At 38.1% G+C, this 17964-nt stretch overlaps 1 protein-coding gene across 1 annotated transcript in view; it reads right to left on the bottom strand.

The window, feature by feature from the left end:
* Positions 1-17964, bottom strand: part of Scn1a (sodium voltage-gated channel alpha subunit 1) — a 145086-nt gene that overhangs the window by 29389 nt on the left and 97733 nt on the right. Inside the window, exons 11-17 of the mRNA XM_055600183.1 lie at positions 16788-17072; positions 15149-15529; positions 13793-13925; positions 12783-13021; positions 10631-10804; positions 8558-8914; positions 5687-6169 (exon numbers count right to left, since the gene is read on the bottom strand). Of these exons, the coding sequence (XP_055456158.1) occupies positions 5687-6169; positions 8558-8914; positions 10631-10804; positions 12783-13021; positions 13793-13925; positions 15149-15529; positions 16788-17072 (2052 nt within the window). The remainder of the gene's footprint in view (positions 1-5686; positions 6170-8557; positions 8915-10630; positions 10805-12782; positions 13022-13792; positions 13926-15148; positions 15530-16787; positions 17073-17964) is intronic.

The raw sequence follows: 17964 nt of genomic DNA, 5'->3' as shown, positions 1-17964 counted from the left end.
TTCATGTGTAATTGAAAAATAAACACTCAACCATGTTTACCAAAAGTTGGGTTACATAAAAGTCTGTTCTCTTTTAGTTTATAGAGGGAATTCAGTCTTGTAATTTATATTAATTTCACTTTAACTGGCCGGAGGTCAGTTGATCCTGTACAATATCTACTATTTTGAATTTACTAAGCTTTACTTTGAGTTTCACACAGTTTGTTTTTGTAAACACCTTATAGATACTTGCAAATAATGCTAAGGTTAAAAATACAAACACTTGTAATAAGATAAGTGTGAATTTAGGAAAACATCTCATACTTTCACTTTCATTATTATGTCATTGAGAATCTTATTGTCTTCATTTAATTTGTTACATTTTAATCAGAGAATAAAAATTGCATCAAAACTCTAAAGCAGGTGTATGCTTAAAATGAAGTTTTACTTTTTAATTGTTACGATTTTTAAAAATGAGTGTAGTTTTTGACTGACAGATCACTGCCTCTAAAATGCTTTAGCTGCCAGAGAAGGGTTCACTTCAACTTTGCACACAAGGCATGTTTCAGACAAGGTTCTAAAGATACTAGGTAACAAGGAAAGCCACGTTTGTAAACGTGAATTTAATTATTTCAAATTTTAGTGAGGTAGATTAGTTCTCTTCATGTTCTTACATTTGTATTAACTTTTAATAGGAATTTAAAATACCTGCTTCTCACTGTTCTGATATTAATAGAATACGTTAAATCCGTTTTAGCACTTATTAGGCTATTAACCACTCTTTAACGGACTTGTTTAATTAGAGACTGGGTATATTTTTACACATGAATCCCAAAAGATAAGCTACACACATATTCTCTGATCTGTGGAATCTATATGTACTTAGCAGGCTACTTAAGACGTGAGAGGAAACCTTACTGCAATTGACATAACCGCTTTGCCTTGCCCTCTAGAGCATTGTAAAATTGCTGACTAACTGCAATGCTGATGGTGAAAGAATTTTCCCTTCACTGTAGATTTGTGTCACATTTCTTGCTTTTGAAGATGTTCTCTGGTACTGAAAATGATTTTGACCTTGAGGATGAAACAACACAGAACACAGAACAGAGCAAGAAAAACATGCTTGGTGTTTCTTTGGGAGGAACCAATTTGATGGCTTGTTCTTATGTTCAATTTAAACATGAAATGTCTTTATTTTGAGACCAGGTTTATTATAGGATCCTATTTATGGATATTACTGAGAGTTTAATTTTTAATAAATGATCAAATAAATCAATATAAAATTTCATAATTGAAAGGGTATATAATGCATTGTTATATATATGCACATAGAGATGCAACAAAGAGTAGTATTGAAGAAACTTATCTATAAACTGAGCATATACTATCTATGAACTGAGAATGTTAAATCTGAGCCTTTTACTGAGTTGATACATATATTCAAATGCATGTTAATGAGATCCCTGATGCTCTGTTATTATCAGTTATTATTGACTCAATAGGTTAAAAATCCTTGGCAAAACAGTTTGAATAGAGGACCAGTTTCTTTTGGCTCAAGGTTTCAGAGTAGGCAGTGTACAATGGTGGGGAGGGCATGCTGGTTCAAAGCAATGCATGTTGTGGTGAGCAAGGAAGCTGAAAAAGCTCTCTGATGGCTTCTCCTCCTCCTCCTCCTCCTCCTCTTCCTCCTTCTTTTCTTTTTCTTTTTCCTTTTATTCCTCTTCCTTCTCTTCCTCAACTTCTTTTTATTCCTCCTCCTCTTTCTTTTCCTCCCCTTTCTTCCTCCTCTTCTTCTTTCTTTTCCTTTTCCTCATCGTCCTCCTCCTTCACTTTCTTCTCCTCCTCCTCCTCTTCTTCTTTATGTCTTTTATTCAGTCTGTGCTGTAAGTCTCTGAGAAGGTATCACTTACATTCAGAGATAGTCTTCTTCTTCTTAGTCAACCCTTTATATAAATTCCCCAATAGATATACCCTAGGGTGGGCCTCACAGTTTTCTAGGTGATTCTCCATCTAACCAAGTAGTCGAGGCAGATTAGCCACCACACTCCACAGTACCAAACATATGAATGTTAATTTGTCACTGTATTCTGCCTTAGAAGATATTTCTAATGTATATTGTGTATATTAAAGGTCAAAATGATCTCTATTAATAACTCTCAACAAGGCAACAATGTAATATCAAAGAAAAAGACCCTATTGAGACAGTAGATTTTATGAAGCATCTTGGAACCTCAAACACCAGCCATTAGTTCCCTATCATGTCTGTTTCCCCAGTGCCACTCTCTTCTACCCCAACCTCCCAATACAGCCAGGTGGTGTTCAGTATACCCCGTTTGACTGGTGTCACAGTAGGCAAAGTACATTTACATGATATATTCTACTTTAATAAAATGTTAATTGCTATAACAAATTGGCTTTTAAACGCCAACTGGGTGATGGCTTAAAATTTAAAAACATCATATGTCTCATGTTTCTACCGCTTTCATATCTGCAATTTTCAACTTAGCAGTCTTCTAAGCTACAGAGCATGGGGAAAGAGAATTGTCTCTTGGGGTTCCATGGACAGTCATTGATGACGATGTTATGGTTCTTTTTGTTCTGAATTAATACAAACATAAGCTATACAATTATGAATCATGTTAATTTTTTAGATGAAAATTACTTTTTTTTTGATGTTCTATTCTTTAAAATCTTATTTTTGAAAAGGAAAGTACAAGCATTTACATAATTGGATTCTTATCTGGAGGAAGTGGGACCCAAGGAAACTTCTGAGATCTGCTTGCTCTTAATAAACATTTTCCTTCCCAGTTGTTTCAGTGGCCTCCCCAAAATGCAGCAGGTTATGTGCGCTCCCCTGGTTTTCTCACTTACATGTTTATCCCCAGAAGGTTCTTCTTTTTTTTGAATTTTATTTTTTTCTTATCACTTACATTTTATTAACTCTGTATCCCAGCCGTGTCCTGATCCTTCATTCCCCCCCAGTCCCTCCCTCCCTCATCTCCACCGTGCCCCTTTCCAAGTCCACTGATAGGGGGGACCTCCTCCCCATTCATCTGATCCTGTTTTATCAGGTATCCTCAGGACTGGCTGCAAAGCCCTCCTCTGTGGCCTAACAGGACTGCTCCTCCCTTGGGGGGTGGGGAGGCCAAAGAGCCAGTCATTGAGTTCCTGTTAGAAATAGTCCTTGTTCCCCTCACTATGGGAAACCAATTGGTTACTGAGCTACCACAGGCTACATCTGAGCAGAGGTTCTAGGTTATATCCATACATGATCCTTGGTTGCATGTCAGTCTCAGAAAAGACCCTGTGCCCAGATATATTTGGTCTTTGTGGAGCTCCTATCCTTTCCCCTTCTTTCTTATGATTCCCTGTACTCTGCCAAAGGTTTGGTCATGAGTCTTTGTATCTGCTTTGAAAACACTGCTAGGTAGAGTCTTTCAGATGCGCTCAGTAGACTCCTGTCATACGTTCAATGCACATCCCATCTGTCTTTCTAAACGAGGATTGATCATCTTACCCCATGTCCGCTCTCTTGATTATCTTTTTTAGGTGTACAGATATCATTATGTTTATCACATCTTAAAGATTTTTTAAAAATTTTATTTACTTTTATTCACTACCATCTATTCCCTTTGTATCCCAACTGTAGCCCCCTCCCTCATCCCTTCCCAATCCCACTATCCCTCTCTCTTCCCCATTCCCTTCCCCCAGTCTTCCAAAAAAATAGTCTACCCATTTTTATTCAGTACATAATAGGTAGTAGCTTCATCAAATATTAAAAGTAACTTATTTTTATCAGAAACTTAGAATCAATCCTTTAAATAGGATGTTTTGTTGCTATGGTTACTTTTGGACATGGTCTCATGGGTTCCAAGCTGCCCTGGAGCTGAGATCTTGAATTCCTGATCTTTGTGACTCTACCCAGTGATGGGATTGTAGTTGTGAGGCATCTTGCCCAGCTGACATTTAGTTTTCCCTTAATTGCCACTATTTATTTTTTTTAGGAAAAACCACATAACAAACAGTTTAAGTAAAATAATGTCCATAAAGAAATCGTTTAAAAATTCTGCAAGTTAAAAACAAAACATTTCCCTTCTTACACTCCAAATCCATTTCCATGGACATTGTAGTTAGGATTTTCCTCTGTATTGTGTCCCTTTCCTTTCTTTCACTACAAACTCCCAAAATATCCCAATTTAGGAACTGCTAATTTTAATATCAGCCCCTACTTCTGAAAGTGGGAATTACCCACATGACAAAAAAAATGTGTGGTAAAAGCTTGAATCACCATTAAGTAGACACATTCAACAAAATTACATTATATGTTAATTGTATCTGCCCTGGATAACTACCTACCAAAACACACCATGGTTTTCCTTGGTTGTGGTGGCTATACCAGTAAATTTTATTAGGAACTGAATGTTTTTGACATGTTAATTTCTTTAAAGTATTTAGATTAAGACACTCTCAAGATGTTTTGCTGTCTTTGAGAGTTCCATAAAAGCACGAATCAGAGATTCTTTGTTTTAGACCTTAGAATTGCCTTACAAAATTGTCTTTTTTCTCAAGGTATCATATCCTCTTATATCCATAATAGCATTATATTCAGAAAGCCCACTGTAAGCTGAAAATGTAAGCACAAAAATACACTCAGGATACTAAAACTACTGAACAGCATAACTAGCAACACAGCACACGGGAAAATATGGTTGTTGAGAAATAGTAATGGCGAGGCAGTCCAAGTCAGGGACAGTCCTCATATCCATAAGTGGTTTAGCTTAATATTTTCAAGTAGGATCCATGGACGGAATTGTATTCTCCTACCCATCGTTCTGTTCCATGCTGAAGCAGGGAGTGTCTATTTATCTGAAGTTGTACCATGTTAGGGAGCCCTACATATCTAATGAATCATGAGGCTAAGGCTCTAATTCCATAGAGTGAGGCCCTTGCACGTTGAGAGACAACAGAGGTATTTCTATTCTTTTGCACACATCACAGACAGGCCTTGTAAAGAGACAGTGAGAAAGCGGTCATCGACAGCCTTAGGAGATGGACCTCATCAGACACCGTCCCTGCAGTACCACAGTCTTAAATTGTCTGCTTTCCAGAACTGTGAATAAATAAATTTTGTTTGCTTAAGCCAGCACATGGAACAATGTTATTTTATTCTACAAAGAACTATAACGTCATGTAATTTTAATGTGATGACTGGTATAGACCAATTCTTTCTAAAGTTCACTTCTATGTATTTGAGCTGAGGGGATACACAGATAAGTATAAAAACTTACAGACAAAGGCTCTAGGTTCAAGGACAGGTGCTACTACCCCTCACTGGTTATATGCTCTTAAGCATCCAAAGGCACTTTTTATTTTTTTACTAGAAAAGTTACAATAACATGTTCCTTCTCTGTCCATTACAAGGAATAGACAGCCATATAATGATACTGTTTTTTTCATTCACTATTTATTACCCATTTAACAGATATTGTTTAATAAGTAGGAGAAAATTCACACATCAGTATATTATACTTTGATTTGTCATATACCACCCTGTGAGTAAATCTTTAATTTGTCAATAAAACAACATTTGACGTTATGTCAAAAAGGTTCTACACAATAATAAATACAGATAATATTCATCCATCTGTATATATTTATGCATATACATGTGGATAAAACTTTACATCCCCAATTCATAGAATCTTACCTCTTTGCTTTCTTCTAGATCCGATTCACTGCTAAAGTCTTCTGTGTTTAGGTTTTCAAAGTCAGACTCTCCCACAGCAATGGGCACAGTCACAGTGAGGCTGGGGTTGTTTATGAATGACATATAGTCACTCTCATCAATGATATATTTTTCCACGCTGCTGCCCGTCCCTATTCCACTTGTGGTTCCATTTACATCTTTCAGACAATCCAGATCTTTCCCAATTTCTGTTGTGTGGTTAGAAATACAATTGTCTTTTCTGTTGTTTAAATCATCGAGTGGCTTAATTTCATCTAAAATCTTCTGTTTCCTCACGAAGGCTTGCTGAATAAACTCGTATATTTTTCTTTTTACATAAGCTATTCCCTTGTGCATCCGGTCCACGGCGATTTGAAGATTGTTCATTTCATTGTCGTCGTCAGTGGCTGCAAGGTTGTCTGCGCTAAATGAGCTCAGAAGCAAGGCCAGAAAGAGGTTCAGGACCTTGAAAACAAACACAGGTGTGTGTTTACCACAACACAAACAGGAACATAGGATCGCTTACTCCCTTAGGTGTAGAAGAAAGGATTGAGTTAGGTGAGCCAAAGGCAGCAAAGCAGTCATTAGCAACGAGGTGGGCTAAGGTCAGAACACATGCTGTAAATCATGGGGCCCTGGGTTCAACACGCAGCCCTGGAAAGGCGTAGGGCACTCTGAATTTGTGATATGGCTCTCTCTCTACATAACAAAAGGATTCTTCCTACTGCCCTCAAGATTTCCCACACATGAAATGATGAATTTGAATGAATAAGTTTACCACTATATTTAAAATGGTACAAGTAAAAGAAAACAGTATTTACTGGTATGCTGTAACAATTTTAAGTTTAAAAATCATTAATATTTCCGATTATGCATTTAAATGTATTTTGGAGTTCCTTCCTTGACAGTTTTCTGTTGTTGGATGTTAAAAAAAAAAAATAATCATGATCTGTCCTCTCCAGATCTTACTGTTTCCCACTTCTTTCCTAATATTCCCTGCACTCTGCCCAAAGGTTGCCCATAAGTCTCCATTAAGTAGATACATTGATAGTCTGCAGGGCAGAGCCTTTCAGAGGTCCTCTGTGTCAGGCTCCTGACTTTTCCCTCTTTTCTCCTTCTTATGATGTCCAGCCTCTTTGCCTTTCTGGGTAGGAATTAAGCATTTTAGCAAGAGTCCTTCCTCTTGATTAGTTTCTTTAGGTGTACAGATTTTAGTAGGTTTACCCTATATTATATGTCTATATGAGTGAGTATATACCGTGTGCATCCCTCTGCTGCTGGGATAGCTCACTCAGGATGATCTTTTCCAGATCCCACCATTTACATGCAAATTTCATGATTTCCTTGTTTTTTATTGCTGAGTAATATTCCATTGTGTAGGAAAAAAGTGGGAAGCAGTGAGATCTGGAGAGGACAGGAACTCTATAAGGAGAGCAACAGAACCAAAAAATCTGAGCACAGGGGTCTTTCCTGAGACTGCTATTCCAACCAAGGACTATGCATAGAGATAACCTAAGACCCCTGCACAGATGTAACCCATAGCAGTTCAGTATCCAAGTGGATTCCATTGTGATAGGAATAGGGACTGTCTCTGACATGAACTGATTGGCCTGCTCTTTAATTACCTCCCCCTGAGGGGAAAGCAGCATTACCAGGCCACAGAAGAGGACAAGGCAGCCACTCCTAATGAGAGCTAATTGACTAGGATCAGAAGGAAGGAAAATAAGTCCTCCCCTATCAGTGGACTTGGGGAGGGGCATGCATGCAGAGGGTGGAGGAAGGGAGTGATTGGGACGGGAGGAGGGAGGAAACCACGGCGGGGGGATACAAAGTGAGTAAAGTGTAATTAATAAAGAAAAATAAAATAAATGTGAAAAAATAAATAAAATAAGCGATGCTAAAAAAAAAAATCATGATCTGCATTGTCATCTTCTGTGGCCTGGTAAGGCTGCTCCCCACTCAGGGGGAGGTGATCAAAGAACAGGCCAATCAGATTATGTCAGAGGCAGTCCCTCTTCCCATTACTATGTAACCCACTTGGACACTAAACTGCCATGGGCTACATCTGTGCAGGGGTTCTAGGTTATCTCCATGCAGTAAACAAAAAGAATTTCAATTTTTAACAAAATATTTAATTTTATATATGTGATATACATCGTAGGAAAAATCATTTAGAAATTATAGGAATAATATAGTTTTTTAAAAAAAAATCATGATCATGAACAAACTTAGGATTGAAAGCATAAGTCCTCAAGATATGCATGGACCATTCTAGTTAAAACTATTCTATAGCAGAAACTCTCTCTCTCACTCACTCTTTGTTTTTCTCTCTCTCACACACATATGTATATACGTGTGGCAGATTTGTGAACAATTTTAACAATTTTTATTATTTACTAAATAAAAGGGGTGAAATGACTGACCTAAACTGGAGGTGAGAAGCCGGGCAGTGGTGATGTATGTCTTTAATCCTAGTACTCAGGAGGCAGAGGAAGGCAGGTCTCTGAATTTAGAGCCAGGCTGGTCTACACAGTGAATTCCAGGACAGCCAGGGCTACACAGAGAAACCCTGTCTCAAAAAAAAAAAAAAAAAGCAAAATAATGGAGTTGAGAATAAAAGTTATAGATAATATTAGTGTGCATACATTTTAAAATGTATTTCTGTATTACCATAGTATATTGTGATGCTATACATTGCCACATTATAACGTTTTTCAGAATGAGAAAATAAATATATTTTAAGATCAGACACCTTCGATATTAGTAATCATAAAAGTTGCTTTTTAATAAAATGGGCACCGCAGTGTTACACTATTAATAGTCCCAAGATGCATATCTTTCTTGGCTACATACCACAAGGTTCCCAATCACCATGACCATCATGAAGACAGTAAGGCACATGGCTTGTCCAGCGACCTCCATACAATCCCACATGGTCTCTATCCACTCTCCGCACAGCACACGGAACACGATCAGGAAGGAGTGGAAGAAGTCGTTCATGTGCCAGCGCGGGAGCTTGCAGTCGGTGGCAATTTTGCAAACACAATCTTTGTAACTTTTGCCAAACAGCTGCATGCCGACCACGGCAAAGATGAAAACGATGATGGCCAGCACCAGGGTCAGGTTGCCCAGAGCGCCCACCGAGTTACCGATGATCTTAATGAGCATATTCAGCGTGGGCCAGGACTTCGCCAACTTGAACACTCGGAGCTGGAAAATGAGAACAAATCAATACACGTTATTATGATATTCAAAAAGATTAAGTATCTTGGGATTTATGAAAGAATAAGGGAGTGCAACTGAGTGACAGGACACCTCCCTAGTGCCCAGACAGCCATAAGGTCCATAAGCTAGCACTACACACCTCTAAAAAATCCTCATATTATCTTGCTCTAACTTTCTCAGATTCATAGTTAACATTTGGACCCACCTAGGAAGAATCTTGCTTTACCAGATTTTAATTATGTGGATCATTTTTTTTTTTCTGAAAGTGAATTCTTTCTAGTATATTGGAAACCCTATTCTTTTTTTTTAACTAAATTTTTGTGTTTTTTAATATTAGTTACAGTCCATTAACCCTGCATCCCAGCTGCATCCAGCTCTCTCCTTCCCTCCTAATCCCACCCTTCCTCCTTCATCTTCTCCCTACCCATTTTCAAGTCCACTGATAGGGAAGGACCTCCTCCCCTTTCATCTGACCCCAGCCCATCAGGTATCCTCAGGCTTGGCTGCAAAGTCCCTCCTCTGTGGCCTAGCAGGGCTGCTCCTCCCTCAGTGGGGGGAGGGGTCAAAGAGCCAGCCATTGAGTTCATGTCTGAAACAGTTCCTGTTCCCCTTAATAGGGAAACCACTTGGATACTGAACTACCATGGGCTACATCCAAGCAGGGGTTCTAGGTTATATCCAAACATGGTCCTTGGTTGGAGATACAGTCTCACAAAAGACCCCTGTGCCCTGTGTCCTTGTGGAGCTCCTGTCCTATTCAGGTCATACTAACTCCCCCTTCTTTTATATGATTCCCTGTATTCTGCCGAAGGTTTGGTCATGAGTCTCAGCATCTGCTTTGATACACTGCTAGGTAGAGACTTCCAGAGGCCTTCAGTGGTAGGCTCCTGTCCTGTTACACATCCTTTCTCACAACCAATGATGACGGAAACTCTGCTCTTTAATTTGCTTCTCTGAGACCACCCACAAAATTTTATAATGTCATATTGACATCTGAAAGTGAATAATTTCTGCCAAAAAAGCTTCTAAGTAACATTGCATTCAGCCCTGATGTAAATTGGAAAATATTTATTATCTATTAATATTACACTGGGGTAAAGATATAAATAAATGTACATACAAACCTGTAATATTTACTATAACTCTCCTTCCATCCTCAGGGGCACATATATAAATTAATACATATTCTTAATAATCCTAAAATCTGTTTGGTTTTTGGTGGAATAGACTTTCTAGGATCAGAATTCCATGCATGCCTTTTATGTGCATCTCCCCCACTGCTCCCAAGGGCTATTTACACCATCAAGTTACTATTAAAATATTGATCATTTCTATTAGACACACTGCTCCTGTTTGAAAGTATCAGCTGTACAGGTCATTACGAACAATGCTTTCTCAGCATGGCAACAGGAAGTCATACCAGCACTCACATGACAGGGCTAGAGACAGTTCACAGGTAGAACATGCCCAAGTTTCTGGGCTATGTAACCCAGTACTTCAGACTAATGACTGATAATATTAGCAAAGTTTACATAAATACACCTTTCATAAGAAAGTTGTTTTTATACAAATAACCAGAGAGGTATGTTTTCCCATTTAGGGGCATAAAGTCGTATAAAAATCAACAGCATTAATGGTTGTGTGAAAGTGCTATGAAGGAACACCATTGGGGAAAACTATTATTGACCCCATCTTGTTTACCAGTCGAAATGAACGGAGAACTGATAATCCTTCTACATTGGCAAGGCCAAGTTCTACCAGGCTGAGTGTCACAATGAAACCATCAAAAATATTCCAGCCTTCCTGGAAATAATAGTAAGGATCCATGGCAATGATTTTTAGGAACATTTCTGCTGTGAAGATCCCAGTGAAAACCTAAAATCAAAATAAAATTACTCAAATTCTATCAGATAATGATGATGACAAAAATTACATTATATATTTTATAGGATAAAAGGCTTATATTCCTTTCCCATTACTGATTTTCTTACTATTTTACTTGTAGAGACAAGTTTAGTTGATAAGGCTGGTTCGCATTAGTTTTCTGCATTATCCTCACAGAAGCTCCAATAACCAGGAAGAGTAAATAATGGAAATATTCCCTTACAGGTGAAGAAAACAATATTTTAAGGTATGTAAAATACCCGTATATTTATCAATCAACTAGAAAATGGCTGGATAAATTGGTCAAATTAAGCAGCAATGTAAAATTTTGACAATGTTCATTTCATTCCATTCAATTGTCTTTCTTTCCAGACCTCACATAACCTATATAATGACAAGATTTTGCCCACAGTTTTACTCATAAGTTTGTTCTTATTTCTTTCAAATCAGACAGCTATTGTTCATGTGTGTTGTGTATTCTAAGTATTACATAAAATGCATATCATTTTTAGATAGTTTTTCAAATAAAAACGGAGATTTCTAAGTTGAGTCAGCTGGAAAACTTTTTTTTTCTACATAGGATTATTTTTTATTTAATTATTTTTATTTTCATTAATTACAGTTTATTCACTTTGTATCGCCCCTGTCCTCCCCTCTCAATCCCATTTTCCCTCTTCCCCAACCGAGTCCTTTTCCCAGTCCACTGAAAAGGGAGGTCCTCCTCCCCTTCTCTCTGATCCTAGTCTATCAGGTCTCATCAGAACTGGCTGCGTTTTCTTCTTCTATGGCCTGGTAAGGCTGCTCCCCCCTCAGGGGGAGGTGATCAAAGAGCAGACCAATCAGATCATGTCAGAGACAGTCTCTGTCTCTATTACTATGGAACTCACTTGGATACTGAACTGCCATGGGCTACCTCTGTGCAGGGGTTCCAGGCCATCCATGAGCGGTTCTTGGCTGGAGTATAAATTTCAGAAAAGACTCCTGTGCCCAGACTTTTTGGATCTGTTGCTGTCCTTGTGGAGCTCCTGTCCTCTCCAGGTCTTACTCTCTTCCACTTCTTTCATAAGATTCCCTGTACTCTGCCCAAAGTTTGGCTATGACTCTCAGCATCTGCCTTGATACCCTGCAGGGTAGAGCCTCTCAGAGGCCCTCTGTGATAGGCTACTGTCCTGTTCCCTGTTTTCTCCTTCCTCCGATGTCCATCCTCTTTGCCTTTCTGAATGAGGATTGAACATCTTTTTTTTTAATTTTTATTAATTACACTTCATTCACTTTGTATCCCCCCATAAACCCCTCCCTTCTCTCCTCCCAATCCCACCTTCCCTCCCCCTTCTCTACACATGCCCCTCCCCAAGTCCACTGGTAGGGGAGGTCTGCTGGAAAACTTTTTAATAATTTATGTATTAAAGTAAAAAAAGAGAGTATTAGATGGAAACTTGCACCAAAAAAAGGGCTTCCTGATATTATATACAAAATGCACTCAGCACTTTCAATATTTCATGGTCTCGAGAATATGTTTGTAAACTAGATCTATGAAATAGAACATAGAGTCTCAAAGCCCTGGCAAAAGAGCAGATGGGGACACTTTTGTGTTGTTGATCTTTCCTTGTAAGAACAGATAAAGAAGAGAACTCGTGATCATATTTGAACTATCCAGAGCTAGGACAGAGTGATGCTATCATGTAAAGAAAAAAACATGTGCTTAAATTATGAAGCATCTTATGTTTTGAAAACTTTGGAAACACCACTATTGACTTTTTAATTATTATTGCAGGTCTATATTCTATTTCCCTGTTTTTACACAGACATTAGAGACTATCATTTTGCAAAAACAGTGCATAGTCAGCTGGTTCTACTTGTTTGGGCTGCAGGAGTTGTGATTTAATGCAGATAAGCCATTAAATGTAGTAAAAACTTTCTCAAGCAGAAAACTTGAAGACTGAACACAGTTACCTTCTAGTATGCTTACCAAGTTTCCTACTGTAAGCACATTATTGAAATGATCCGTCATAGGGTAGTGCTCCATGGCCATGAAAAGGGTGTTTAAGACAATGCAGATGGTGATGGCCAGGTCAACAAATGGGTCCATCACAACCAGGTTGACAATATGTTTCACTTTAAGCCAATATGGGGAACAGTCCCAAATTAAGAATATGTTGGAAAATTTATACCAACATGGTGGACATTTCTGCCTGGATTCTTCTAGCTCTAGATTAAAAAAAAAAAAGAAGAAGGAACAATAACAATTGATTATTTTCTAAGAACAAATTTTTCTTAGATCCGCTAACCATAATTTCAGTAGAAAACATTTTTCTGTTTACTGCAAAGATAAAGTTTATTTGACAAAATTCATTTGATAAAATGATATAGATAGCACCAAGCATGTACATAAAGTAGAGATAGGAAAGAAATCTTTTTTTTTTTTTTTCATAGATATTGTTGCTTAACACCTGGCCTCTGATACAACGGTTGCTCATACAGATGAAGTTTCCACAGGAACATAGCTTGGGGCAATTCATTCTGTGTAGAATTCTGTGTTACTGACAGGCTACCAATTGTAAGATTTAGGGCAAGGATTAATTCAATATAAAAATCACCCAAAAATATTGTTTTATTTTGTAAAAGTGACTTATTGTTCTCCCTAATCTTAAAATTATTTTGGATCCTGATAGAAGAAATCATTTTACTAAAGTTTGAAGTAAATTTCAACAGAGAACTTCTGACGAATGGAAGGGAAATCTCTAATAGTTCCCACACATGATTAAGACATTAAAAGTTCAGAGTCTAGAACATTGAATTTAGTATTCAATACTTCCAGAATCCAGGACCATTCACTTAATAGAAGAGCGTTTCTTTTCTTTTCTTCTTCTTCTTCTTCTTCTTCTTCCTTAGAATGAAGTTGCCAACACATAGAGATATTTGACTCCAATAAGGTGATGCAAGCTTGTTGAAATAAGAGAGGTGGGGTTTGTTACAAACCTTCTACTGTATTTGTTAAGATGCTGGCTATGCTCATTGCCCTCTGCCTTTGGGAAGGATCTTCTAGGAAGTCCATGGAAACATGGAATGAACTTGATCTCCTCTTTCTCATCTCGGTTTCAGTGGTTGTTCCCTGTAAAGCAAATGCTAAGGCATTAAATGCTTAACTTGAGCAATGTGGCACACAAAAAAATGGAGACAGTGATTTTCATGAAACACATGCATCGTGCATCTTCATATTTAATGGCCAATGGTAGATACTGGTGACTTATTGGATCATTAACCTGGAATATTCAAACTGTTACCCATTTAGTCATAAAGGAAAATTTAAAAATTTGACCCCTTGATCCTATAATCTTATGAAATATGTGATCATAATACAGTAGGTAAAGCTCTTTATAGACATATATAACCTGTTTTCAATGAATTAACAAATTGTTAATTCCTAATACCTTAAAAAGTTATATATATAACATATATATAAGGTTATGCCATTTTTTACTTTTGAGAAAGCAGTCATTTCATTCACATTTGAGAAAGTAGGTATTTAAGAAAATACTAATGACATGACGATAGAACACTTAACTGTCCCCTCCTTTTCCAGGCCTAAGGCATTGATGATCGTTGAGAATATAAAGTAAATGCTAAAAAAAATTTATCCATGTGATTCAGGGGAACAGTTTCATCCAGGGTACCAAAGCAATAAGTCATCTAATTTACACTTAGTCATGCCTCATCATGCTGATATATTCCCGAGTGAGTGAACCGTGTAAGAGGAAGCAGCCTTTGTCTAGAAAGTTCTCATCTGAGGGTACATGACAAACACACAGTACTTCTTCATTACACGGACAGTTATTTTATCTGGATTAATAGTTCACTGGTGTCTCTGTGTAGATTTTGAGAATACCTATATCAGCATTTTTTGTAAGATAAATATGAATCCTGGAAATTTTAGGTAATGATGAAGCTGTCTATGCACAGTGTTTTTGAAAGGCTGAACTAAGGCACAGATAAACTGAAGGGTCTGGTGGGGAGATTTACTCTACACCCTTTACACTTAAAAGCCATTAATTTACTCTTATAATAGGGCATTTGGGTACATAGCAAATCATCCAAGGCAGTAGTTATTGTCCAATTAATCCTTAGCATATACAGTAGGTAATGCATCCAGGTTTGTGCAAGGAGGGCTGAGGCTCTAACATTTAGTTGGTTAGTCTATTAAAGGCGCTACAAGATGCAGGTGCATTCTCAGCTCGACCAACCAGGGATCATTCTCAAGAGTTCCATTCTGTAGAAACACTGGCTGGTGCAGCAATCATGGGCCAGCCATGCCTGAACTATGTAAAACTTTCTTACATTGTCATCAGTAGCTGGCTTATCTATTATCACCTCTGGCAGAAGCTGTCCAACTGGTGACGTAAGAGCTGAGGGTCCGCCCACCAGGGAAACCACACCATTGCAATCGACAGAGCTGTACATCTTCCCGTTTGCTGGAAGCACCGCCAGCATTCGCGAGGACCTGCTGGTTTGACTCAGGTTACTGTTGCGGCGCTCTCCATGTCTCCGGGGCACAAACAGGGAGTCTCTGCGGCTCTCATTATCCTCAAAGGTGCTGTGCTCATCGTCAGCAAAGTCGTTCTCAGACCCCACATCCTTTGCTCGCCCTCTAAAGCTGAAAAGGCTTGTTCTGCTATTCCGTCTTGGAGAAAATAAGGAGCCGCGGATGCTCAACAGGGACTGAAAGTTTGAAACACAAAATCATATTACAACAGCTGGCTGGAATAGCTTTGCAAGATTAAGTTGAAGGAAGTATCATCATTGGTTAGAGAAAGTAGCACATTCCTTTTGATTAAAATAATTTATATACATTCAGATAAAATCAAATTAGTTTTGTACAGCATGGTTTCCAAACATTGATATTAAATAATAGATAGCTGGAATGCAGCTTAAAGGTAAGGGGAGAACACTACCCAGCTACCATCTCTCAAATTTAAACAAAAACATCCTTAATTAAGAATTTCTCTATGGGAAGACAGTGCAGCCAATCCTGATGAGACCTGTTAGGCTAGGTTCAGACAGAAGGGGAGGAGATCCTCCCCTATCAGTGGACTAGGGGAGGGGCATAGGAGAAGAGGGAGGGTGGATGGGATTGGGAGGGGACAAGAAAGGGAGCTACAGGCAGGATACAAAATGAATAAATTGTAATAAATAAAAATAAAAAAGAATCTCTCTATGCATGCAACCATGTGCAGTGAACATGGATAGATAATTTCAACGATAGTTTCCACAGACTGTTTTAGTTCACTTTATTAAAACCACTTTATTTTTCTGATTCACCTGTAAACCAGAAGTTAAAAATTCTGAAACTCTGAATGATGCATTTTCTGTAAAGTTTATCATGACTGCTATTTTCCAGAAGTTCACAGGACAATTGATAAGAAGTTATGAGAAGAAAACCAATATAATGTCGTGAATTAACCAAAGGCACAATTCTGAGTAGCTAACCCATAGCCTACGTTTTGTTGATGTTAGAAGAGCTGAAAAATTATTATTTTTTAAAATTTTTTATTAATTACACTTTATTAATTTTGTATCCCCCCATAAGCCTCTCCCTCCTCCCCTCCCGATCCCACTCTCCCTCCCCTTTCTGCATGCATGCCACTCCCCAAGTCCACTGATAGGGGAGGTTCTCCTCTCCTTTCTGATCTTAGTCTATCATTTCTCACTAATTACAGAAGATAACCAGAAGGCATATTTAACATAAAAACTTAGTTCTCCTGACTTCCAACCCTGTGTTATTTCAAAAGCATCTAAGAGCAGATTTGAGTGCGTGTGGAGAGGAGTAAAACTTCCCCTAACTATAGGGAGAAGAAAGAGTCTTAAGCATAATGCAGTTGTAATCAACTCAGTTGATGAAAAACCCCTACACCTATTTCAGTTCTCTCTTCAGCTGGCTCGTTTCTGCCTCTGCATCAGAGAAGTCAGCATTGCATACCTGATGTGGGGAAGAGTGCCTCTTTTCATACGTCAGTCTGTTTCCTTCTATGGAGAAGCGAAACCCTTTCCTCCTGATGCTGTCTTCAGACTCAGATTTGTGGAATTCATCATCATCTTTCTCTTCCCCTCCAGACTGCTCTTTCTGTTTTCTTTTCTTCCTCCGATTCCGTCTTTCTTTAGCACTCTTAGAGCTCAACTTGGAGGCTTCTGAAGAGCTGTCTGAGAGCCTGCCTGCTGCACTGGGCTCTCTGGAATGCTCTGATGCTGTTGCAGCTGCAGCCTGCTATATAAAGAAGAAAGCACTTCAGTGTGGTGCAAGAGAAGACTGCTGAAATCTTTCTTTAAGTTGCTAGAGTTTCGCATATCATTTACAAAATTGCAGCTAAATGAAGCAAATATCATCTAGAAGATGCTTTCCAGGTATGAAGGGAATTTTGTTGTTGTTGTTAACTAATAATGACTTTTAGAAATAATCTGCTTTCCTATGGAAACATTAACTCTACAGAGACCATATGTTCATAAGATTCATTGGCATCAAATGAATATAAGAATGGTAGGACTCAACGAATTCTAAAAATTAGTATAGAATGGATGTTATCTTCATTTCTAAAAAAAAAAAAATCAAAAACAAACAAACAAAAACTGGAACCTGGAAGAAAAACCGAGGAGTTACTCAAGATTCTGTCCAAAGTAGGAAATGAAAGAGTGAGCTAAGGTCCTCTCCTTATCTACGTTTCCACATGTTATCAGTCAAAGTTATGAAGGGTATCTCGCAATCTCTTCCTAACTCCTCCATGAAACTATTATTCATAAGAAGGTGAGTTGATAACTTTCTGCTAAGCAAGTTAAGATGTTCAACCCTCCAAAAGTTGCCCCAACAATCTGCATTTCAACAGTGCCTCTTATTGGTTGTCGTGAGGCCACAGCTTGTTCTCTAATGAAGCTAGCATATTTAATCATCATTATTCCCACAATACCCTTAACACACAACTGTAGCAAATAAATTAGAATGCCTGAATTAACTCTTTTTTTTATGGTCAAGATGGCTCCAAATAAAATTTAAATAAAGTTTTATTAGTCTTTTTTAAAAATACAAACAATGAATTTGTATGTCCCATTTAGAATCCACAAAGAAACAGCATAGGAGGTAGGATTCCTTTTATCATTCAGTGCAC

This window comes from Psammomys obesus, unplaced genomic scaffold (genome assembly GCF_907164565.1).
Source record: "Psammomys obesus unplaced genomic scaffold, mPsaObe1.curated_primary_1811, whole genome shotgun sequence".
Taxonomy (NCBI): domain Eukaryota; kingdom Metazoa; phylum Chordata; class Mammalia; order Rodentia; family Muridae; genus Psammomys; species Psammomys obesus.
Note: the sequence above shows the minus strand (reverse complement) of the source record. Positions and strands in the feature narration are given on the sequence as shown.